Here is a 25,254-nt window from a genome sequence, read left to right on the forward strand (position 1 = left end):
CAACCACGGAACTAGCTACTTCTATGTACCGTATTTGAGTCTTTAAGGGACAATTTATAACACTTGAAATTTAAATTTTATAATTTGCAAGCCCTCTCTTACACTTAAAGCATAACCAATCTATATCATGCATGTGTAAGTTAGTAATAGTAGTAGCTGCAGCATCTACTGAGAAAGCCAATCAAGGGAGCCTGTGCTCCAGCGAGGCTCTGCCTGAGCGACCACAGCTATCTCCTGCTACAGGCGAGCAAAAATATAACAACATGCATGTATCTCAGCACAGACCTACTACTCCCCTTCCCCTCCCCATCTTCGCACCGCCATAGCGCATTTAAACATAAGTCAGGCATAAACCGCATATGTTACATACCCGACTTAAGTTCCTCTCTTCCTAATGCTTGAGCCTCAAACTACGATTAGGCAGGAGGACACAAGCATCCCCCAGACAGCAGACTCCCACGCAAAGCAGCCACATTGCTCAAAGGGACCTGGATGAACTGCGTGCACACACCCAAGCCGAGGGAGCTGAGCTAAGTGTTACAGTCGCTTCCGATTGGCTGATGCCCTACCAGTCATCGCCCTGCAACTGCTGGCATAGGAGGGACTCGGGTTACTATGGTAACTCAGCCATCCGGTCCCCCAACCCAAAACTAGCCCAAACCGCACAACGGGGGGAAAAAAACCCCAGTCCGACTGGGCATGCAATCCACCCAACTGGCAACCCTGCTTACACAGTCCAGGCTGTGCATGTCTCTTCCTCCCTCCTCCTCTCCCCCCACAAGATATAAATGCCCTTCTCTATCAGGTGAGGTCAGAGTTGTTTCACATTTTTTTCACACACACACACACACACACCTCTGACCTACAATCATTTCTCATCTCATAGAAAAAGAAAAAGAAAAAGAAAATAGGAACTATCACATCGGTTTTTGGTATTTTGTGCTTTGCTACATAAAAGGTGTGTCAGTAAAGGAAAAAAATAACTTGGCTTGCCCATAAAATGTGTCTTATGAGAATTGGCCAATCCTGCTCAACACCAACAGGTGGATCGCTGGATGCACCAAGCGGAATCAAGGTTCTCGATGCCTGGACCGACGCGGCTGGCATTTTGAGCAAATACATCGGTGATTCTCCTATCCAGCTCCATCTAGAAAACTGCCTGAAAGCGCAGTCAGCCTTATAAAAGAGAGGCTGGAAGCACTCCACTGCTCTTTAGAGGGTGCTGCTGGAAGGCCTCCCAAATGGTCATCCGGAAATGGAAATCACATTGTATCTGGGAGGCAAATCTCACTTCCAGATTTGGGGGTGGGGGGTTTTGCTTTGGATGTGGAACCTCCTGCAACTCCTGGCTCTCTGAACTGTTCAGCGAAAAGCTGCGTCACTGCTGTGACAGCTCCACAGCTTCCTGTTCAAACATTCTCAACCCTGGTCTTGTAAATGGTCAGTAAGAGAGTTACTTTTAGTTATTTTATATGGAAATAGAATATATATTTTTTTTCACCTACAGAATAAAGATACTTTTGGGCTGGCTCAGCTAGAACCATGAAAAAATTTTTAGCACACTTTAGAAAAATGTCAAAAAAAAAAAATAAAAAAAGTTTTAGCAGAGCCAAAATAAATTAGCACCAAGAAAAACAAGATGGGAAAATGTTAGACGTCAAATCAAGAGGCGTTAGATGGCCACTGAAACAAAAGAAGTGCCATGAAAGAGAAACAAAAAAAAAAAAAAAAAGGCTTTGGCTTTTCTGAGAAAGGTCTGGATGAATCCGTCCATTCAGTGACAAAACATAATCAAGTGACCCATTTGTGCGACTCTGAACTGCTCATCTTTAGAAAATTCAAAAATGCAACCTGGCTGTAAATCAAGGCCTTAATACTTTTATTACATTTCCAGTAAAAAATAAATAAATACAAAGTCTAACCTGACCTTGCCACTTAATCCTTCCCATGCCATGAATTCAGTTTATCAGGTGTACAAAAGCTATTCACTTTTTAAATTTTACCAAACTAGCTCATACCTTGTGGCAATCCTCTGAAGATTTCTCTCCGACTCTCTGTCTTTGACAATATCCGGCTTGACTCTGCACATCATTTCCCATGCCTGCTTTTTATCATGCTGCAATAGAAAGGTGACACGAAAGGGATATTAGGAGGCGTTTAACAGACTGTAAATGCGCTTAAATATTCTACAAAGAAGCATTTTAAATTCAACTTCAGCTATTACCCCCTCCCCTCAACAAATTTACTCTTGATAGTGGTTTAGGAAAATTGCCTTCCACGTGTTTAAAAGAAAATGACTTATGATAAATTCCATTATAACAAAACTTATCACCTTTATCAGCAAAGTCATCATCCATAGTTGGTTAGGATGAAAGACAGCCACAGGTGCATCAATGTCCAACCGCCTTCGGGTCGAGCACGTCTTCTGAGCTAATTTATCATGAGGTGAATTTTAAAAGCCTGGCGTGTGCCAAAGTCAGCAGGTGTGCGCGCACGTAGGACATTCGTGCATCAGGCAGATTTTAAAAGCCACCTACATGCGTGCACATCTCCTGCCGCATGAATGTCTCACTCAGCTTCAAAGAAGGCCGTGGTTTGAGCAGGCCAAGAGACGTGCACAAATACTAACATGCTTTAGGTGCACACCTAGATCCAGTGCCACGTAACTTCTGCTATGGAGGAGATGCAAAAGCCATCCCTGAGGGGTTTAAAGGGTCTGGGGTAACTGGGGGGAGTGCAGGCTATTAAACCAGGAGGGTTTGGAGGACTTAGCTCTACACTGGGCAAACTGGTGAAACTGGTCATGGCATGGATGGCACAGGTTATAGAATTCCCCCACTTTTACGGCTGGTATCCAGATGTGTGCAGTTGTGCACGCCCAGTCGCAAAATACGGCACGCGCGTATGTGCACGTTATAGCCGCGTCTCTGGGCGCACACTGACACACACACGCGCCCCTTTGAAAGTTACCGTCTATGGATTTATTATTACGGCAGCTTAACTCCGCAAAACTAGAAACCCTCCACATACCAAATTCTTCAAGTCGCCAGAGAAGGTTTTATCATGCTAGTCATCAGTACTGAGAAAGATTGTCATTTTTAATACAAAAATGTGACGTTTTCTTTTCGGTAACATGTTCTTTGGTATGTGGCATGGAACAAAATCTTAAGAAAAACACTGTAAATAAAAAAAAGAATCACTACACACACATACACAAAGATGTACGGGCCAGAGCTATCCAGCTGTGTGTAAACACATGCTAAAAGCAGTGGAGTGTTTATATATGTTTCCCTCAATGTCTTAATGAATGGGGGGGGGGGGGGGGGGGAGGTGGTCACTGAGAAATGCAGGTTCTTTAGATAACAGGGGCCCTTAAGAATTTAATTCCTAAAAGGCTTCGTGGGTTTCACTGGAGAAATTACTTACTTGATAATTTCGTTTTCCTTAGTGTAGCCAGATGGACTCAGGACCAGTGGGTTATGTGCTCTTCTGCTAGCAGATGGGAGATGGAGTCAGATTTCAAAGCGGATGTCATCCTAGATATACCCCTGCAGTGACCTCATTCCTCAAAAAGCCATGTGGACATATAAATTGCTTAAACAACTTGATTAAACTGATTCAACTGATTTAAAAAACTGGAGACTGCCAGTCACTCAAACAAGTTAATGCCAATATAAGTAACTGCGGGTGTCCTGAACTAAGGGTAGGCAATGGCTTACCCGTATTTGTTTAATCCAGAGGTTTGCTTTCTAAGGTCCTTCTTCTCTGGGGGCAGCCATGGGTGGGATGCTGAGTCCATCTGTCTACACTAAGGAAAACAAAATTCAGGTAAGTAATCTCTCCATTTCCTAGCGTGTAGCCAGATGGACTCAGGACCAGTGGGATATACAAAAGTTACTTCCGGACAGGGCAGGAGGCTGCCCGTGTCCCACTCAGTACTGCCCTTGCGAAGGCTGAGTCTTCTCGGGCCTGGATATGCAGACGGTAGAACCTGGAGAAGGTGTGTAGGGAGGATCACGTCGCCGGGCGACAGCAGTTTGGCTTCTGCCCAAGATACTGCCTGGGCCCTAGTAGAATGAGCCTTAACCTGCAGGGGTAAAGGCTTTCTTGCCTCTATGTAGGCTGACTTGATTAGGTCCTTGATCCAGCAAGCTATGGTCGCTCGCGAGGCCGCTTTGCCTCGATTCTTCCCGCTGTGGAGAACAAATAAGCGATCCGTTTTACACATCGGTTCTGATTGTTACAGGTATCATACCAGTAGTCTGCCGCCATTTAAATGGCGAAGGCGGCGGGAGTCTTCCGAGTCCTTATGTTCATCCGGAGATGATAGGGAGATGGCTTGGTTCAAATGAAACTCGGAGACCACTTTCGGTAGGAAGGAGGGGACAGAGCGAAGTTGTATCGTTCCAGGAGTGAACCTAAGGAATAGGTCCTGTAGCTCGGAGATGCGACGGGCAGAACATATTGCCACTAGGAATACAGTCTTCAATGTTAAGAGGCATAGTGACAGACTGCGCATTGGTCTGAAGGAAGCCCCCGCTAGAAAGTCCAATACCAGATTGAGGTTCCATAGGGGAACCAGCCACTTTAGGGGTGGTCGAAGTTGCTTAACCCCTTTTAGGAAATGGGCCAAGTCCGGATGGACTGATTCCGTTCACTTCGGCTCTGAAGCAGGATAGCTGCTACTTGAACCTTGAGGGAGTTTAGTGACAACCCTTTCTTCATACCATGCTGTAGAAATTCCAGAATCATGGGAATCTTGGCCATTCGCAGGGATACCCCGCGGTCCTCGCACCAGGCTTCGAATATTCTCCAGATCTGTATGTATGCCAGAGACGTTGAGAACCTCTGCGCATGGAGCAGGGTGTCAATCACGGCCTTCGAGTAACCACGCTTCTTCAGGCGAGTCCTCTGAAGGGCCAGACCATAAGAGAGAAATGAGACTGATCTTCGTGAAGAATCGGACCCTGCTTGAGAAGGTCCCTATGTGGAGGTAGGCACAGAGGGTTCCCTGCAAGGAGTCTTTGCATGTCTGCGTTTCATGGGCGTCTTGGCCAATCCGGGGCCACTAGTAGAACTAGTCCCCTGTGGTGTTGCTATCTTGCAGATGATCTTGCCCAGTAGCGGCCATTGGGTGTCGATCCCTTGGGAGTGTGGCTCTCGTCTGTGGCTGAAGAACCTGGGGACTTGGGCATTGAGAGAGGTGGCCAGTAGGTCCATGGCTGGGAGGCCCCAGCGATTTACCATCAATTGGAAGGCTCTGGTCGACGGCGCTCATTACCCCGGGTACAGGCTCTCTCTGCTGAGGAAGTCCGCTGAAATGTTGTCTTTCCCTGCGATGTGGGAGGCAGAGATCCCTTGTAGGTTTACCTCCACCCATGTCATGAGGGGGTCTATCTCCAGAGACACCTGCTGCCTCCTGGTTCCTCCCTGGCTGTTGATGTAGGCAACAGTTGTTGCGTTGTCCAACAATACTCCCAGTGTGTACTGCCATTATTACGGAGTGGAGCGTCTCCATGCGGAAGTGTAGTATCCACAGATGACGGTTGACGTTCTTGAGGTCCAAGATGGGTCGGAATGATCCCTCTTTCTTGGGAACAATAAAATAGATGGAATAACTCCCCGTATTTTGCTGGGGCGTAGGTACCAGAGTTATAGCCTTCAGGCTGAGTAGTCTTGTTAGAGTAGATTCCACTGCCAGTCTCTTGATGTGGGAGTGGCAGGGTAATATAAATTTGTCCAGAGGGATGCTGTGAAACTCCAGAGAGTAACCTTCTCGAATGTTTAGTATCCATTTGTCCGACATGATTTCGACCCATCGTTGGTAGAAGAGGGAAAGTCGACCCCCTATTTCCTCTTCCTGTGGATGGGTCAGCCCATTCTCATTGGGGAGTTCGGTTCGAGCCTGCCCCAAACCTGTTCCTCTCTTGGTTTCTCTCTTGGTTTGTCTGTTCCGAAAGGACTGGGACCTTCTGGAGGGACGAGGTACCTGGGTGGAATTCCTGTAGGGTCAAAGGCGTTGGGAGCCTCTGCCCCTAGTTCTTCTGGGAAAAGGACACTGGAAGCTTTTTCCTCTGTATTCCAGTAGCCGAGGCACTGGAGATTTGCCCCACTTGCTGGCTAATTTCTCTAATTAGCTTCCGAACAGGAGAGATCCCTTAAAGGGCATTCTTGTAAGATTCTCCTTAGAAGTTGTGTCTGCAGACCAGTTCCGCAACCATAAATGCCTTCTGGCCGCCACTACCAAGGCTACTCCTCTTGCTGAGGTATGCACCAGGTCTGAGCTTGTGTCCGTCAGGAAGGCTACGGCAGGTTCAATCGCTTCTCCAGCATACGTTCAGGGATTATCTGCCTCCCTCGAGAGAAGCAAGCAGGAGCATGCCACCAGCAGGAAGCGATCTGCAGCGTCATTGCTGTTGCGTCGAAGGCTTGCTTAAGAATAGATTCTAATCGTCTATCCTGAGTATCCTTCAATGCTGACCCTCCCTCAACGGGAACAGTTGTTCGCTTCAAGACCGTGCAGACCATGGCGTCCACTTTCGGGATACGCAGGCGTTTCTTGGTCACTGGCTCCAAAGGGTACAAGGCTTCCAAGGCCTGACCGCCTTTAAATTTTGCCTCCAGGGTCCTTTAAATTTTGCCTCCAGGGCATCACACTCCAGGTCAATCAGTTCATGGATGGTTTCCATCATTGGGAAATAGCATGAGGCCTTATGAAGGGACACCAAGATGGGATCCTTCTTTGGTTCTGCCATAGGATCCGTGCCTGGAATCCCCAGAGTCTGGGAAACAATGCCCTCTTGTGGAGAAGATGCCATTTCGGAGTTGCATAGGTCTGGGGTGCTGTCATATGGGGTAGTTCCTGACCCATCCTCCGACTATGAAGGACCAGGCTTTGGTCCCCCCTGGGCTTCTTCGCAATGACACAGCCAGGACTCCAGTTCAGGCTGTGCGGCTCTGATGTGGCAAGCTGTGCAAAGGGAGGGCCTTCTGAGCTTCTTTGCCGCCGGTGCCATTGCCTCTGTGTGTAGATGCACAGGTAACGTACTTAGATATGCGCGCTGTTATGCGCATGTGCACTTATGCGCCCGTGTAGGTTTGCGTACAGCTGTATGCACAGTTATGTGCGCTGCTATGTTAGCAATCAGCAAGTTGGGCACATTAGCCGTCCGGCCTGCCCATGTGTACCGACAGCTGAGGAGGGAAGATGGCGCTGACACCTCTCCCCCCCCCCCCCCCGCATGTAAGATGGCGCCGTCGAGGGTCTCCACATGTCTGGTCCCCTGCACCGGACCGTGGCCTAGCCCAACCCAATCGGTGCCCCCTTTTACCTCGCTGGATGCAGAACGGAACTGGTTCGGCACTCCGAGCCCTGGAGACCGAAGACCTTAAAGTTTCCTGCTTACCTGGTCTCGGCGCTTACCGGTCACGTGCAGAGACGGTCTCCAGCTGTGGGAGGAGAGGGCTTAACCTTCACCGCCATGCTCGGTTATGCACCCACTGCCTTTCAGCTGCTCTAGCGACTAAGTCCACGCCAGGAGCCGGCAACCGGACCAAGGCACACCTCTGAGGGATATCGAAAATCACCTCAGGAGTTCTCAACTGGGGGAGGGACCCTTAGGTATCACCGCAGGAGAGCGGAGCTCAATCTTCTTTAAGGTAAAATTATTTTTTTCTTTCTTCTTTGCTGTATTTGTTAACACTATTCTAGTGTGTGGGATAGTGTCCGCATCTGCTAGGAGATGGAGAGATTCTGAGGAGCTGAGGTCACTTGCAGGGGTATATCTAGGGTGACGTCAGCTTTGAAATCTGACTCAGTCTCCCATCTGCTAGCAGAAGAGCACATAACTTACTGGTCCTGAGTTCATCTGGGTACACGCTAGGAAATGCTATGATTTAAAAAAAAAAAAAAAAAAAAAAGCAAGGCACATTGACTGAGAAAGAAAAAATGTCACTTGGCACGGAGCCCTCCATTTCTTACAACTACATACTATGGCAATCCATATTCTGGTCACAACTACACCATACTGGAACAGAACACGACAGATATTTATGATAAAGAAAACCATCAATTAATACCGGCAGAGCAAATGGCCAATCTGCTCTAGATACTGGAGAAAATGGAAGCCGATGAATTCAGTTCCACTTCCCTGTTACTCGACAAACACACACATACGGCAAATTTCAAGGTTTGCGGTGCATAAGGTATGAGCCCCTGAGGCCTGGACTTAACCCTAAGGTGACCCGCTAAATCCATGTCAGAAAACTTAGTTCTGCTACTCTGAACCAGTTGCAACTAAGACAATCAGGGCTGAAAGTCCATAGATGTAGCCGTATGGATTAGGGCTGGAGTGGTCTACCACATGGCACACAGCTTCAGGTCGGGAACCTCTGCCCAGTCTTCTGCACTTGAGAAATCCAGATGTCTAATCCCACAACAAGAAGTACAAGACAGAATGGCCACACGCTGCAAAGCAATGGGAGCATTGCCATGTCCTTCATAAACTACAGGAGGGGCCAGCGGGAAGGACGGGACCAGCCAAACATTGCTACTGAGCCCAGAAAGCTACCTAGCAGGTGAGCCTCTCATTTAAACCCACACCCAGGGGGCATCAGTTTGCTTTGACTTAAAATGCCCTTGGGCTTTGGTTAGCTTAAGTCACAACACCTATTCCAATACCCTGGGTTTGTTTGGTTTTTTGTTTTGCTTTTTTTTTTTTTTAAACATTCAGTTCTGTGAATTATCTTGCCTTAACTTACACCAAACTGTATGCCTGTTATTTGGCACAATTTCAGACCTGTGCCATTTTGAGGTTGGGGGCGATGTTTGGGGGGGGGGGGGGAGATTAAATAAATAAACCTGCATCATTAGAAGAATATACTTTAAAAAAAAAAAAGTATATTATGCTCAAATATCTTAAGATAAAAAGGTCTTAAAACTTAAAAAAAAAAAAATTCCAGAACCACACCTCAAACAATTTTATGTAAGAGGTCAGTAGTATCAGAAAAGTTGGTGTGATGATTTAATCCACTGTATTTTCAAAATAATGTTTCATTCCACTTTATTCAAAAAATAACTGTCACATTCACACAAAAATGATACTAAACCCCAACAACCCAAGGCACCAGGTTAGTTGTCACAAAGCTAACTACCATATACTTAGCTTAATGTCCGATCTTCAACTATTAAAAAGACCCGGCATGGTCCATGTTTTGGCACAGCCTTCTTCAGGGGTTCTAGATTATCTTTGCTAGGCCAGACGCATCTCTTCAAAATGGTGGACACATTTTTTAAAAACTTAAACACAGCTCAATACTGTAGCCACCTAACACGAACACCCTGTCCCTCCCTCTCCAACACACAAATATCAGGAAAAATATTGGTTCAAATAAGAGGAAAACACAAAAACACACCCCTGCCATATTGTACTCAAGTAGTCTGACACTACATGTCTGAAGCAGTCATGCCAGTCTCCCAGGACTTCCAAATTTCTTTTAATTCATGCATTAGGCTTTAGAAAAACTGTGCGAGATCAGAGCCTCAAGGAGGATTAATCCAATTCTTTGCAATGAGCTCGTTTGCTGCCACAAACATGCGATTTATCAATGGAATCCCCTTCTTGGATCCAAATGGAACCCCCAACCGGATCTCCATCGGATCAGCGCTGGGAATCAAATGCAGAAAGTGGCAGGGCTGTGGTGTTCTGCCTTTCAGCCACTTCAAAGCAGACTGCAATCGAGGGGATTTCCCTATCCCCAGCGGGCTCACAATCTAAGGGCCAGATTCAGTAAAGGCTTTTCTGCCATTTTGTTTCTATGAATCGGGAACTAAGCCTGCACCTGACACAGAGGAGGATGAGGTGGACTTGCCGAAGGTCACGAGGAGTGGAACATGAATTACAGGAAACTGCTAACCGAGATAAAAATGAACCCTCCCCCCCCCCCACACACACTTTTCCCTACAATCTCTCCAACAGGGATAGGAATATTTAAGGCCCATTTTAAGTTTTACTAGGGTGCAACAGCATCTTTTAAACCAGCTTATTCTCTTTTTCTGACACAGTTGCACCAAAGGAATTCCTCCTGAGCAGTCTCCTTAGATCTCCCGTCCACTCGTGGTCCTGGCCTTTTCTAAATGCTATTGCTTTAGGCATAAGTGTTAAGGAGATAATCATTGTAAATTGTTATTTTCTTGTTTTTCTATTCTTCCTACTGCCTTTTGGTTAACCCCCCGCCCAGTTTTACACTCTCCCTGTTGTAATGTATTTTCCAAGCTTTCAGTTAATGTGTGAACCGGTATGATGTCCCCACTAATACCGGTATATAAAAGTTTCTAAATAAATAAATAAAAGAGTTCGACTGCAGCAGAGCACGGAATTACGTTTATTAATCTTCATATACTGCCTCTCTCAAAAATCAAGACGGAATACGCTGCATATTAGCCCTTTACTTTGCCCGATAAATAATATGATATGCTGCAAAGGATGAAAGCTCTGCCTCAGTACTCGCTGGGTGGGGATTTGGACATCAGTCCTTTTAACTGCAAAGATTGGGATTTTAGGAAGATCCAACTTTTTTTTTTTTTTTTACTTTCCTACAGCCCAGGAAAGATCCACCATGAAATAATGGACCTGCTACTGGTATCACTAGAGATCACAGGTGGTAGTGGAAAATACCTTGGGTAAGCCAGGGTTACCCATGAGGAGGTTAACGGGAGGGGGGAAAAAGTCAATTTAAAAAAAAAAAAAGTTATATCGCTTCCTTACTACACAAAATAGAGAGGTTGATATTCCAAAGCCATTTAGATGGTTAACTGAAAAGTTCTGTTTAAATGGCAAAATGGCGATATTCACTGCTGTATGTGGCTACATTCATGCTGCATAGATTGGGGGTGGGCGGAGGCATATCCAGGAGGAGCAGAGCTAGCCGCTTAGCCACATAAGTTAACTCTGGTCACATTGTAGGGCAGTCCTAAAGTTAGCCGGATATACTGACCCCCGCCAACTTTTAGATAGCCGGGTATATTCAGCAGCGCATCCGGCTAACTTTAAGTAGCTGCTCCATGGCTGAATACTGGCCCCATAGTTTTCTAGCCACGACAATCTTAAGATTACATCCATCTCACTTAATGGCTCTTTCATGGCTAGCACCATACAGAAAGCGTATGGGCTTATGAAAAGGGCTGGAAAAATCCCAGGCAACAAGTCACCCAGATGCCTAAGATTTGGGGACTGGAAATTAAGGCTGCAAAACTCCCAGCAGCAATTTCGTAACAAATCCTGCAGGACCACACTGAGATTTGCATTACGGGACACTCGCATTGGGATGTAAAAATCACAGTAACATAGCAAGGACCTGCAGAAAACAACCCAATGGTCCATCCAGTGTGCCTAGCAAGCTTCATAAGGTTGAAACTGCCGCTCCGTGCAGGTTACCATCAAGCCTTATGTTAAGGGTAGTAACATTAAGAATCAAAACCAAGCAACTGTCCAAGCCCTAACAACATTTTTACCAGGTGAGCAGCCTTCCTGAAAATTCATACAATGCTGCTGCTTGAACGTGCTTTGCTTTTGGACTTGGCTCTAGAAGCAGTCCTGTGCTTTTTGCCTAATATCTGCGTATCGTTACCCCAGACCGTAAAAGTCGAGGCCCAGCGTTGGCCGTCATCTGAATCCAATTCCACCTTCCCCGCCCACTAAAGCGGAGATCAATGCTGCAGTTTCATCAAAAGCATGAAAGCTAACTGGTTAAGAATGATAATCCTCATGGCTTCTGATAGGGGTAGCAGCTGCCGCTCCATGCTGGTTACCCTCCCCCATGCACCCTTCTCTTCCTTTCCACCTCTAGCCTTTAGGGATCCACAGTGTTCATCCCATGCGTTTTTGAATTTATTTACTGTTTTTGTCTTCATCGCCTCTTCCAGAAGGGCATTCCAGGCATCCACCATCCTCTCCATGAAGAAATATTTCCTGCCTTTGGTTCTGAGTCGTCCCCCCTGAAGTTTTGTATCAAGACCCCTAGTTTACTGTTTGCTTTCCTATGGAAAAGGTTCGAGGATCTTGCATCATTAAAATCTTTCAGGTATCTGAAGGTCTGCATCATCTCTCACCTGCACCTCCTCTCTTCCAGGGTATATACACTGTATATTCAGATCCTTCAGCCTCTCTTCAAAGGTCTTCCGATACAGACCCCAAACTATTTTAGTTGCCCTTCTCTGGGCCGCTTCCATCCTGTCTCTGTCCCTTTTGAGATAAGGGCTCCAGCACTGAACACAGGACTCCAGGTGAAGCCTCACCAAGGACCTGTTCAAGGGCATTATCACTTCCTTTTTCTTACTGGTTATTCCTCTCTCTATAGATGTCCAGCATTCTTCTGACTTTAGCTATCGCCTTGACACATTGCTTCGCTGCCTTCAAATCGCCAGACACCATTACCCCAAGGTCTCCCTCCCAGTCCGTTTACATCACATACAGCTCTTGTGGATTACTGCACCCCAGATGCACGACTCTGCACTTCTTGGCATTGAATCCTAGTTGCCAAGTCTTCGACCACACTTCAAGTTTTCTTAAATCACTTTTCATTCTCTACTCCTTCCGGCGGGTCCCACTCTATTTGCGGATCATACAGACACCTGCAACAGACAAACTTTGCTTTCTATCCCTTCCGCTCAAAGATATCGAAGAGAGCAGGTCCTAATACCGATCCCTGTGGCACTCCACTTTTCTCTTCAGAGAAGCTGGTACTCAGACCAAGAGAAAGCAGGATCCTGGTAACCTCATGTGACCTCCCCTGCCACGTTCCTCTACTGACACTAACAGCAGTGAAAGGGGACGTCAGACACTGGACTGAGATTTCACTGAATAATGATTAATTAGCTAAGTCTTTGCTGAGCACACAAGAGTAGATAAATAATTGCTTTATTTAAAGCTCATCTAGTTGGGGGGGGGGGTTGCTTATTTTTGCTTCAACATTCAATCCCCAGCCTCTCTGCTTTCTATCCCCCTCCAGCCTCTCTCGTGGCGGCTGCTGTCCTGCCAAGCGGCAATTCTTCACCAATCCGGATCTGCCTCCTTTCCTGTCTGCCAAGGAGGGGTGGAGGCTCCCCTCCTGCGTGGTGACAGCAGCAGCTTCTTTCCCACCTCCTGATCTCCTCTCACGGGGAACAGGAGCCGAACTTTAGACAATGCATGAACCTGGCCCGTGTCCAACCCTTCTCCCCCACCCCGAATGTGTCCTCCCCCGTGCACGAATTCCGTCACCTTCGGTCACTGCCGCCAGAAATCAGACACTCCCTCGGGTAAAGCGACCCGAACCTACCTGTTTCTTTTCGTCCAGCTTCTTCTGCTTTTCTTTGGCTCTTTCCCTCTCCAGCTTTTTATTTTTCAGCAGGATGCCGGGCTTGCTTTCTGGGATCTGCTTGCCGAGGATCCTCGCCATCGCATCTGCCCAGCCGGCACTTTGGCCTCCGCTGGATGCCGCCGCGTCTCCGTCTTTGCTGCTACCCATACTTTTTCCATCTCTGTCCGCCTCCGCTGCTTCACCGTCTGATGAGAAGCTGTCATCTGCGAGACCCAAACTTCCTTCAGAATCTAGACAGGAACAAAGCAAAAGCAAAACAAATAAGAGTTTCCAAAAATAATGTTGGTCAAATTTTAGCTGTGAAGATTTTTTTTTTTTTTTGTTAAACAAAAGTAGCTTTTGTTTCACTAACAGATTTGCTTATGAGAGTACAAAAAAGCACTGCCAATGAACGTTCCCCTTAATCAAAAAACTGGACATATTCTTCCTAGGAAGAGTTATTCTGGCTTTTGCTATTCACGCTGCAACACTGACATCTAGTGCTGTACGTAAGATCTCTGAAGAAAGAGAAACTGCATTTCCCCAGCCGCGACAGGAGACAAGCTCACAACCATCCACAGCTAAACGTGGATAACCCATCAGTGCTCAGCAGCATTTATAATGGATGACACCGGACCAATAACCAAATTCCTTATGCATGTTTAACATTTTAGAATTAAGACTGCATTCAGTTCATGCACACAGGCAGGGCTTGCTGTACCACAAAAAGTTTAAATTTTATGAAAAAAAAAAAAACAAAAAAAACAAGTTCCAAAGCAACACACACACACACCTCCCCTCCCCCTCCATCTCCAGGACCGCCAACAATTACATGGGCCCCCGCCCCACTGCTCCCCTCCCCCCATCCAAAGGTTGCGTGCATGCCCTCCAATGCCAGAAGCAACACTCTGCCTAGTGCCCGATGAGAAGAGATCCCCTGCACGAGAAACGGCCTGGCAGTACGACCGATGCCAGCTTCACAGCTACTACTGCAGCCACCCTGGTAGTTATGCTCTGCACAAATCACTATTTGTTGTTTTGTTTTTTTTTGGGGGGGAGTTCCCCATTTATTGACCAGCAAAAGCCAGACGAGGATACAAATCAGTTAATAATTGAACGAGCAAGGCCATGGATCATACCAAAAATTAAAAAAAAAAAATAGATCACATCACACCGATTAGAGCTAATAAAATATGTACAAATGCGTTTAGCGGTCATTCAAAGTAGATTCAAGGTTACTAATGGCAGAACATTCCCCCAGGAGAAACGGCGCTCACTCCTTTTCCTATGAAGCTCCAGCATCTTGTAAGTTGCTGAGCTTTAGCAAACTCCTGTATCGCTGTCCTGTTTAAGCTCTTAGTACTCCACTGCAACCTGCTCCTCGCGGATCTCCCAGCAAGCCATCTCTCTCCGCTACAATCTATCCTAAATTCAGCTGCACGACTTACCTTTCGCCAAAGTCATCTAACCCCTCTTCTGAAGTCACGGCATGGGCTCCCTGTTGCCGCATGCAGTTCCAACTCCTCTTACTCACCTACAAAAGCTTTCACTCTGCAGCTCCTCACTGCCCCTCCTCGTGCACGCTGCGCAGACAAATCGCTATCTGCTCCCTTCTTCTCTGCCAATTCCCAACTCCGTGCTTGGAACTGACATCCGGAGCTGGTGCGGCCATCTCTTGCCTTATTGAAACCCAGTCGAAAAACCCACTTTCTGAGGCTGCTTTTAAATCTTAATCCCCAATTTTCCTACTTCTAACTGTATAGATTTTAACCATTTGCTTAATAAGTGAAATCCCCAAAGTCTCTTTTGCCCTGAATGTTTGTCTGCCTTGATTAGATCCTAAGCGCTAGTGTTCAGGAAATGTCCCTCTGTTATTTGTACAGAGCTGTGTACATCGAGCAGTACTATAGAAGCGGTAAGTAGTAGTCCCTTGGAAGGCCGAGTTTCTTAACTGTGTCCTGCAGGGCTCCACATAGGTCTGGTATTCAGGGAAGCCTTAAGATATTTACCAGATTGATATTTCTTGATTTACTCGACAGCTTATATGCCACGGCTTTCAAACAAACAACAGATGTCAGTGCAGGGTGCATCAGAGCGGACTGCATTCAGGTCCTGTAAGTATCTCCCTTTCCCCTGAGAGCGCACAACCGAAGTTTGTACCGGAGGCCACAAGAAGCTCCCTCTCAAACTAGGACCATCCTGGTAACCCAATGTGCCCTTCTCCACAGTCGGCCTGGCTCTCCCTTCCACATTCCTCTATTTTACAGCCGTGAAGGGGGGTCTTGAAGACGCTGGGGTGCAATTTCATGGAATAACTTAACCAGCAAAAGCAGAAAGGTCCTCGGAAGCAGGACGTTCACTGGTCAGTGAGCTCTTACCTTACGGATTCCTTTGACCTTCTGATGAACCAGGTTCAAAGGTCCCAATGGTAAAAGAAACCCAGCTTCTTTATTCAGGCTGTGGTCGGGTTTTTTTTCACGTTTTATACGGCCCAGCAGTTTTCTCTTCGTGTTTCGGGGCTTCCTGATCAATCGGGCAGGGTTTATTCGCAGCGCCCCCAATTCCCTCCCCTAGTTTTAATCCCCCTTTGCCCTTCCCTGCAGTGATGATCCACACAGGGCCCCTGGACGGCGACTCCTTCTGGACCACCCCCCCCCCCGTCCGCATGCAACCCATGGGGGCTCGCTGCTGCACAATGGCTGCGACTCCCTGCCATCCCAGTGGTTGTGAAGTCCACCCCCCCCCCCCCCCCCGCCAAGCCCAAAAGGTAAACCCAGGTCTCCATACTGCCACTGGGCTACGGGGACGGCCCAAACCGTGTAGATTTCAATGCCAGCTGAGATCAGATCCTGCATGTTTATAGTGAATAAGAGCCAGGTATGCTCTGCCAAGCCTCGGCTGGCAACATCCCTCGCCATCTCTCCCCCCCCCCCCAATCCTGATGCCTGCGTTTGATCTCTTGCCTGACAAAGAGACCATTACTACCATCATATTAAAGAAGCATTTATTTCAATTTAAGAAGTTTCAGATCTAGTTAAAAAAAAAAAAAGCATCTTCAGTTACTCCAGCATCCTACTGAACGTGGTGTTCCCTGCTCACGGAAAGCAGCACGGGCCTGCCAGATCTTCATCCTGACGTACCGTCGTGCTTGCAGTAAACATCTCCCATGTACAGATGGAAGAATGCCAGCCCCAGAACATTTGGAGCCAGTGTCAAACAGAAATGCTCCTCTGGAGAAGCTCACACCCCCACCCCGCTAATGTTAATCGCGCAGTGCTAGAGGAGCAAGGAGGAAACACTACACAAGCCTTTTCTTTTTTTTCCCCCCATCCTTCAAAGCGGATTACCTTAGATGTTTCCCTGTCCACTGTGGGTTCACTACCCTAAGTATGTACCCTCGGCAATGGAGAGGTCTCAAGCAGTGGGATTTGAACCCTGGTTTCGTTGGTTCATAGCCCAAGCACCAGGCTACTCCTCCACGCCATCTTTTAGCCCAGTAGTTTCTTCTTGTACTTTCAGCAAACACTGGAATCTGACTCCACGGGGCTGCATGCACGACTGCCCTGGGATCTGCTCCCTCTAATTTAATACAGACACCTTTCTCCCCCCCTCCCCCACCAGTTCCCAGGTTGGCCACTGCAGCCACAGTACTGGGACCAGAAGCCACACACACACACACACACAATAGGGCTCCTTCTGGCTGTAAATCCGGTCACCATGTGTCATCCTGAACAATGGCTATGACTCCCACCCCCAAGTGGCTCTGAAAGCTGACTTTACAGCGTCCCCTGATGGGGGAAGATTTGATCCAGGAATCCGATCAGGTGCCCTCTGCATGGCAGCGTGTGGCACTACAAGGGAGCCACTGGGCCATCTTCTTACTGCTTACAATCGCGGGGCTGAAAAAAATTCGAATGGCTGTAACAGTGAACCATGCGCTCAATGAGAGAGAGGCCAACAAAAACAAAAATGAAATAAAGGCATCTTTTCATTGTTCGTTATTTTTTTTTGTTTTAGCATGTGCTAACATTTAGTGCACACTAAATTGTTTTAGTGCATGCTAAATAAAAGAAAAGGAACAAAAGCACATCTCTACCACTCAAAAGGGTTTGAATCTTCAATAATCTCCAATAACCGCATGATCTGCGCAGACACCCGATCGACACAATTTAGCTAAGAGTAATGCTACAGAAGAAACAAGTCCTCGGCTTTTATGACAAAACAATTTTTCAGTGAGGCTCTGCCTCAGTTTATGACCAGGATGTGATCCGTGCCAGAGGACTGCCCCTCCTGTCAGAGCAATGGACAAGGTCACGCGCCATACGCATCGCTACCAAATGAATCATTCTGAAAAATGTCCAACGCATCATCCGTTTCCAACTGCAAAAAAAGCAAAGCTAAACAGTGCCCTCTACTCAAACACGGATCTACAAAAGATCAACAAAACCAATGGAACTTCTTACTTCACGTTTCGTTGACCACCAGCAAACTCAGCAAGGGATCTGCTTACATGTAGGCAAGAGACAGTGCGGAGCTAGCTTGGAAGCAAGAATGACCCCCTTTAGATTCTCTGGGGGGTGTATTTTCCAAAGCTTAGTCAGGATCCACACAAGCAGTATAAGATCAGTTGAATCAAGTCTATCAGATTTTCAGTTCCCTAAAAGCAAACACTTTCACCACGTGTGCACTTTTAGTCACATAGAAAAGGACATTCTGGTAGGCATTCCAGGGGTACGGCTGGAAACCGTATGGTTAACTTTTAAAGCAGTGGTTCTCAACCCTGTCCTGGGGACCCCCCCAGCCAGTCGGGTTTTCAGGATATCCACAATGAATATGCATGAGAGAAAATGTGCATGTTATGGAGGCAGTGTAAGAAAATTTTCTCTCATGCATATTCATTGTGGATATCCTGAAAACCCGACTGGCTGGGGGGGGGGGGTCCCCAGGACAGGGTTGAGAACCACTGGTTTAAAGTCTACAAAATATATGCAGGTAATAGGCATGCCGCTAAAGAGTGCACGTTACGTTACTTAACACCATGGGAAGCATAGGCGTGCAGTTTAGGGTCCATGTTTTCTGTGAAGATTGGCTTCTTATTCAACTGAAAAATCCACGTGTAATCTTCGAAAGCAACCTGGGCCAAAAAGTCTGTGCACTTTTGGAGTTAAGACTCCCCTCTTGAAACGTTACTCTTTTACGACACTTTACAAAGAATTGCAAGTCACTGCATCAATTTTTTTTTTTTTATTTAAAAAGTTTACTCAAATGAATGTCTCTAAGGTGTTAGAGCAGATTCCATTCAAAGGGATAAAAAAATAATAGAGAGTGAACAATGGCCTATTATTTGTACTGTATGTTATGTCAGTATAGACTTTTCCACTGATCTTTTATTTAAAAAAAATGTATAAACCACCTAAGATTCTAAGTGCACATTCTCAGATTCTAACAGTACCACATTCATTAAAAAAAACAACCCACCCACACAAGCAAATCACATAGGACTATGCCAAACAAAAATAATACCATCCCACACAGCACCAAGCAAAAATAAAACAAAACATTTTGCTCAAGGGACGGCTTCCATTACCTACCTCACCTTGCAGAGTTACCCTAAAGCTTGTTCAAGTAGCAAAGTTCTCAACCTTTTGCTAAAATTCAGAAGTCTATGCTCGGCTCTCAACCAGCAACCAAGAATAACCCATCATGGGTTTCAAGTAAGCAAGCCACATACATTAGTGAGGGGCAGCCAACAAATAGTGTCCTGCCAATCTCAGGTAATGAGATGGATGAACGAACTCAATTTATTTGTTCACTTTTATACACCGACATTCGTGTTAACTTCATGTCGGTTTACAAAACAAATGAAATGCAAATCAGGTCACTGGTAAGAATCAATATAAACAATTCAAACAAAATTTTAAGTAAAAAGAGGTTAGGCAAAAATAAGTTCTTTAAAAAAAAATACATTATAAACAAACAGTTACTCACTATTTAACTCAAATACATCACAACTAAAATCAGATAAAACAAAATCAAGTAAAATAAAATAGGATAAATTAAGAATAATAATATAAAATAGTATCCCCCACAACTTACTGTTTATATTCCATGGCTACTGGGCTGTAAGAAGCAACCCATGAAAATGTCATTTGCTTTCTCTGGGCATTCAGCAAAAACCAAACGTTTTTGGAAGGCTGTTGCAGATTTCATTAAAAAGTAGAATATGCAATAGGTCTGTATATTTGAATGTCTTTTCCACGGGTAAACATGTGCGGGTAAAAGTGAGCTGGGTTAGGTCAGGGAGAGATATGACTTGCAGAGATTTTCATCTCAAATTTCTCTGCATTGCTTCGGGTGTGTACTCTGTACCTGCTTCAGTGAGCTTGCAGTCCCCGAGGGGGAGGTTTATTATCCTCAGTAATGGAAAATAAATTCTTTAGTACATCTGCCTCTAAGCATTTCATATATTAAAGCCTTAACCATGTCTGCTCGGTGAAGACATTCCTTTTTGCTTTAAAACTTTGCTGGCATATCTCAGAGTTCCACTTCCTGGGGGGGGGGGGAAGAGGATGCTAAGGCCACTGTCCTAGTCTTGTGTGTGTGTGTTTGGGAAGATTTTCAGACTTAAATCTCCTATTACTGCACTTTGTCTCTATGGGGAAAATGCTTAGTAAAGAGGATAGTTAGAGAGCCTGTATGGCCTCATGAGCTGATTGTATTAGGCACCACTTCTCCCTCTAATACTGAAATTAAAACTAACATATAGTTTATACTTAGAACTTTAAAAGGCATACACTGTTTTGGAAATATCTGAAAAATTTTGGAACACAACACTGACTGTCTTTTGGGCACAAGAGAGGAGACCAACGCCTTAGAAGTCCTATGACTTTTCAATCTTTACATGAATATGCCTTGATCAACCAATAAAAAGCAGGAGTCGAAAATTCCTGGGCACCAACCAAGTCACTGACCCAGGCCTGGATTCCCGGAAGGTAGGTAACCTAGAGTTGAGCACAGTGATGTTCTGCCCATGCCCAGATTTAGAGAGAGTTCTGGTAGAGGGGCATAAGAGCCTGTTCCCTCGTTTATGTAGAACATGGCCATCAAGATTCTGCTTCCCCAAAGTAGGCGCAAGCCCTAATGCAGATGGCTCACTGCAACAAGTGGTTGATTTATACAGGACTCTACATTGGGGGCCAAATACATCACTAGCCACTAATTTACTCAAAACAAAACTTCCCTGCATCGGTCTTTCAACCATGAATTCAAATTCTTTGTAAGGACAATTCCTTCTACTTTCATTCTGTAGACAAGTAGCACGTCCTGTATTTTAGTATTGCTGGCCTCTCTCTCATTGAGCACATGGTTGACTGTAGCAGCCATTTGATTTTTCAGCTCCTCTATTGCAAGCAGTAAGAGGATGGCCCGGAGGCTCGCTTGCAGTGCCACACGTTGCCGTGCAGAGAGGGCCTCTGATCGGACTCCCGGATCAAATCTTCCGCATCAGGGGACAGCTGTGGACTGAGAATTAATCCCACTGATTTCAAATGCCCCATAGAAGGCCCTGCATGTGTAGAAGAGTCAGAGAAACCACATGCACCAAGGAAGGGGCAGCCCAGGACTGACTTTTCTGACATTTGTTCCTGACGAATAGACCTTACCAGGCCCTTCAGCAATGCTTCTCTTTCAAAGGGGCAAAAAATGTCATCTGAAGTGAGTCTATCCAGGCTCCTATGAGCTAAAATTCTTTGAGATGGAATTTGGCCAAGTTGACCAGGGAATCCAGGGATTAGAGTCGTCCTATGGTCTTCTTGAGGGTCTGTTGATGGGCACCCATCACCAGCCAATCATCCAGGTAGGGAAACATGCAGACCCCCTGCAGACAAAACCATACCACCCCAAATGCGAGACATTTTGTGAACACTCTCAGGGCTGCAGAAAAGCACCAATACAAGTATGTCCTTCAGCACAAACCTGAGGAACTTTCAATGGGCAGGCAAAATGGAGATATGTGCATAAGTGTCCTTCAGATCCAGAGAACAAATCCAATCCCTCGGCAGAATGAAAGGGAGAATTGTCTGGAGGGAATTCATCTTGAACGTCTGTACAAAACAACTTGTTCAAGTCCAGTATCAATTTTAGACAAGGGGTAGGCAACTCCGGCTCTGTAGTGCAAAACAGGTCGGATTTTCAGGGCACCCACAATAAATATGGATGAGATATGTGCACACAGTGGAGGCAATGCATGCAAATCTATCTCATGAATATTCATTGTGGATATCCTGAAACCCAGCCCCACTTGTGGCACTCCAGAACCAGAAGTTGCCTACCCCCGTCTCAGACCCCCTGACTTCTTTTGGGGGGGGGGAGGAATAAGGAAAAACCTGGAATAGAATTTCCCTGGCCACACTTCTGAGGGGGGGGAGGGGGTACAGTTATGACCAACCTCTGCTGAAGGAGCGACTCCACTTCCAGTGGAGACTAAGAAGGGCTGCAGCCCAAGATTAAAGTCTATTGGGTCAGGGGAGGCAGAAAGTAGCAGACGTGATATCCATTCTTCACAATTTTCTTTGAAGTTGTGGATCCATTCCGGGAAGAAGGACTGAACCCTTCTCCACGCCAGAGAAGGTGGGGAGGCAGGTCTTAAAAATCATCAAAAACTGGTTCCAAGCTGCTGACCTCTTTCCCTCTGTTGACATGGAACGTGCAGCCGCTGAAGAATGGGAGGGGAATCTTTGCAGGAATGGACACTTGCAGGGGAAAATACTGGCATCAAGTGGCAGCTGGTTGGTCCCCCACTGCAGTGGATAGTGATTGCATGGGGTATTAATGTTCTTTTAATTAAAACCACCATCTCTTGAACTTTGCTACTGAATAAGTTATCTTCTGTGCAAGGTACTTCCATAAGATGATCATGCACACCCTCTTGGAAGCCACTTGCTCGCTGCTACGTGAGCCAGACTCCTGTAGAAATCCTGGTCACAGTGTCAAAAGTTTTGTAAAATGAACTGAGGAGGTTCATTGCACATTCTTCTACTGATCAGCACAAGTCTGCCTGCTCTGGGTCCGTTGAAGCCATTAAAGGCTTTAGTAAACGCATGCATTCATGCAGATGCTGCACCATGCAAAAGTTGGTAAGTTGTGACCTAGGCACTCAGCAAGGACCCCTGGAAAACCGCTCTCCCTAAATGTATCCAACACCTTTGGGTCCTTCCCAAGAGGCATGTTGGATTGATCACAAGTGCATTTAGCACATTTAGAACAATCTCCACCACTAGTGAATGGTGGGGAAGGTAGACAATCCTAAAAACCCGGGAAAAGTTAGACCCTGAATTTTAAATCCATTTTACAGGACATTGGCAGGATGTCATCTGTCTCTGCCACATCCTCATCTGGAGGTCCTCCACAAGCTTAATTGTAAACAGGATAAATTTGCATAATATTAAAGGAAGCGTGCATGCAAATCTCTCTTGTATATTCATTAGGATATACTGAAAATCAGACCCGTTTGCGGCCCTCAAAGACCGGAACTGAATATCACTGTAACAGGGTCTCCTCACATCTTGAAGTTTATGACAGTTCAGGTCAGCTTGGAGTTTAACACTGAACCAAACACAATGTTCCTAGACCCTAAATTTTCCCTTACCATGGAAGACAGTAACATTTGGCAGTACCAAACCCAGCATGCCCTCCCCTTGAGGGGGCTCCTCCACAAACTGCCTCAGGAATGCCCCTTGTAGAGCAACCACCTTTAGCTACAGTAATTCAGCTTCTTCCGGCTCTCCATTTATTGTAGTGGCTACTATTATGTTTCTAAAATAAATGACTATTTCTTCCTTCCATCCCCTCCCTCAGTCTAAAGTGATTACCCTAGTCAAATCCTAAACCTGGTTTCCATTACATTAAGTCCCAATGACTGTAACTATATTCAAGGCTTTCTTTGCCACGGTGGTCTCCAAGTCTGATTTTGCTAACATGACCGCACACTGGCCTACAACTCTAAAACAATGCTTTTCTTCCTATTTTTATTCTCTTTCTTCCATATTAAGTTACTCCAGCAGCTCTCTCCTCTACTTTTGCTTGTATACCCCTCTGTTTGATTTATTGTATATTTGTGACAGGCTTTTCCAGGAAATTCAAAGCAAGTGGCTGCGGCCATTACGTTGGGCTTTTATCCCTTCAGACTTGTTCACGTCACCCATTTTCGCTTGTGGGGAGAAAGAGTAATTTGTGCCTGCCATCTTGTTTACTTTATGCTATGGTCTTAGTAGGGCTTGAAATGATGACTATGTACTATAGTACCCTTCTCGGATGCATGTAAACCATCCCATTTATAGAACTCTTTATCCTACCAGATACATCCCTAGCCACTAACGTACTCAAAACCACCTCCCTTCCCTGCATCAATCTTTCAACCATGAATTCAAGTTCTTTGTGAGGTCAATGCCTTGTACTCTTCTACTATAGACAAGTAGCACATGCTTTTCTGGGGCAGACCATAGATTTGGCTACCTATCAAACACCCCTTCCCAAAAACTTTGAAATTAGCCCCATGCAAACCAAGATGAATCAGTAGGCACCAAACAGTCCAAAGGACAATTTTCCTCCAAAAACTAGATCATTTGACAGACTGAAAAATCACGAAAACACAATATCTAGAACATCCATGTGTTTTTCTCTTTTAACACTATCACAAATATCTAGAATTCATCTATATAATAAAGCCATACGGATAAAAGTATCCTTCTTCATATAGTACACTTTCTATATTTTTAGAAAGAAGCGTAATCACAAGTTTTCTGGGCTAGGCTGTTTTATTTCTGGAGAGAGGGTCATCTGAAGAGGTACTAACATTTGAAGACTAAACTTCCCATCCTGTGTGGCAGAGATGATGCAGACTTTAAGAGTTAGTTAAACTCTGGTTTAAGAAAAAAAAAAAAAAGTTACCTTTAATCCTAACTATCAAGAATCTCACTGGAAAGGGACACATTTTACTGTAGATTGAGATGCACCACACAAGAAGATTCCAGAAATATTCTACCATATATTCTATTGAAAGGAATTGCCGGCGCCATATAAATCCCCAAACCCTCGGAGTATCTGGGTGCTAGTTATTTCCTTACATTCGTCAAGTGTCACTGTGTGACAGGGAGCCCAGCCGGGAAAGCAAGCACACTGCCCCGCGAGGTGACGGAGGGAAACAGAAGCCAGCCCGGTCGGGAACGGGAAAGCAGACCGAGGGAGTCAGAGTGAAATGCAGACGAAAACCCACTTTACCGCTATTGTCCCGGCGCTGCAACTCTGCTGGATCCACACGTGGAACCTTGGCGGCCGCAGCCATCTTGGTCCGGAAGTGGCGGGGAAAGATGAAACCAACGGCGATTGGGCCCGGTCCTCTCTACAGCTGGAGAAGCTGCTCCCGACTCTACAGCTAGAGTTGGGATGCAGAAACACGCTAAACTTTCCAACCCTCTTCCAGACCTGCCCGGAAGAGGCAGAGCGAGATGAGGAGTCTGGGAATTGTAGTACATTTGCCTGGATTTGCGATTATAATAAAGGGCATTTGGAGGGATGTAAAACTACAAATCCCAGAGAGCAGATGTACACGTGCGTTTACAGAGCGTAAAGAGACGAGCTTCTAAGTACCGGTAGAAGGGAGGTTGCGCAAAATTTAACTTTCAATCGGGGGATTTAATTCTTTAATGCAGGTTTGGGGTTTTGTTTTTTTTGATCGATTACGGCTTTTTAGACTGCTACATTTTTTAAGCTTATTCCAATTGTAATTAAAACTATAGATACCAAGTGCACTCTGAGATGTGTTAAAAATAGAATGGTCTCTGATTTATTCTTAGATTCTACTGATTGAAGCCTTGACGATTGGCGCTCCTACTCACAAGTGTGTGATACTTCAATTCC

At 45.8% G+C, this 25,254-nt stretch overlaps 1 protein-coding gene across 2 annotated transcripts in view; it reads right to left on the reverse strand.

Annotated features, from left to right (window-relative positions):
- Positions 1-24,844, reverse strand: part of RRP15 (ribosomal RNA processing 15 homolog) — a 92,113-nt gene extending 67,269 nt beyond the window's left edge. For both annotated transcript variants that reach the window (XR_003855337.1, XM_029593184.1), the window contains exons 1-3: positions 24,616-24,844; positions 13,318-13,589; positions 2,019-2,116 (exon numbers count right to left, since the gene is read on the reverse strand). Coding sequence is in view for 1 of the 2 variants with exons in the window: in XM_029593184.1 (XP_029449044.1) it covers positions 2,019-2,116; positions 13,318-13,589; positions 24,616-24,679 (434 nt within the window). In the remaining variant the exon portion in view is untranslated. The remainder of the gene's footprint in view (positions 1-2,018; positions 2,117-13,317; positions 13,590-24,615) is intronic.
- Between the last annotated feature and the right edge of the window lie 410 nt (positions 24,845-25,254).

Source organism: Rhinatrema bivittatum, chromosome 3 (genome assembly GCF_901001135.1).
Source record: "Rhinatrema bivittatum chromosome 3, aRhiBiv1.1, whole genome shotgun sequence".
Classification (NCBI taxonomy): Eukaryota; Metazoa; Chordata; class Amphibia; order Gymnophiona; family Rhinatrematidae; genus Rhinatrema; species Rhinatrema bivittatum.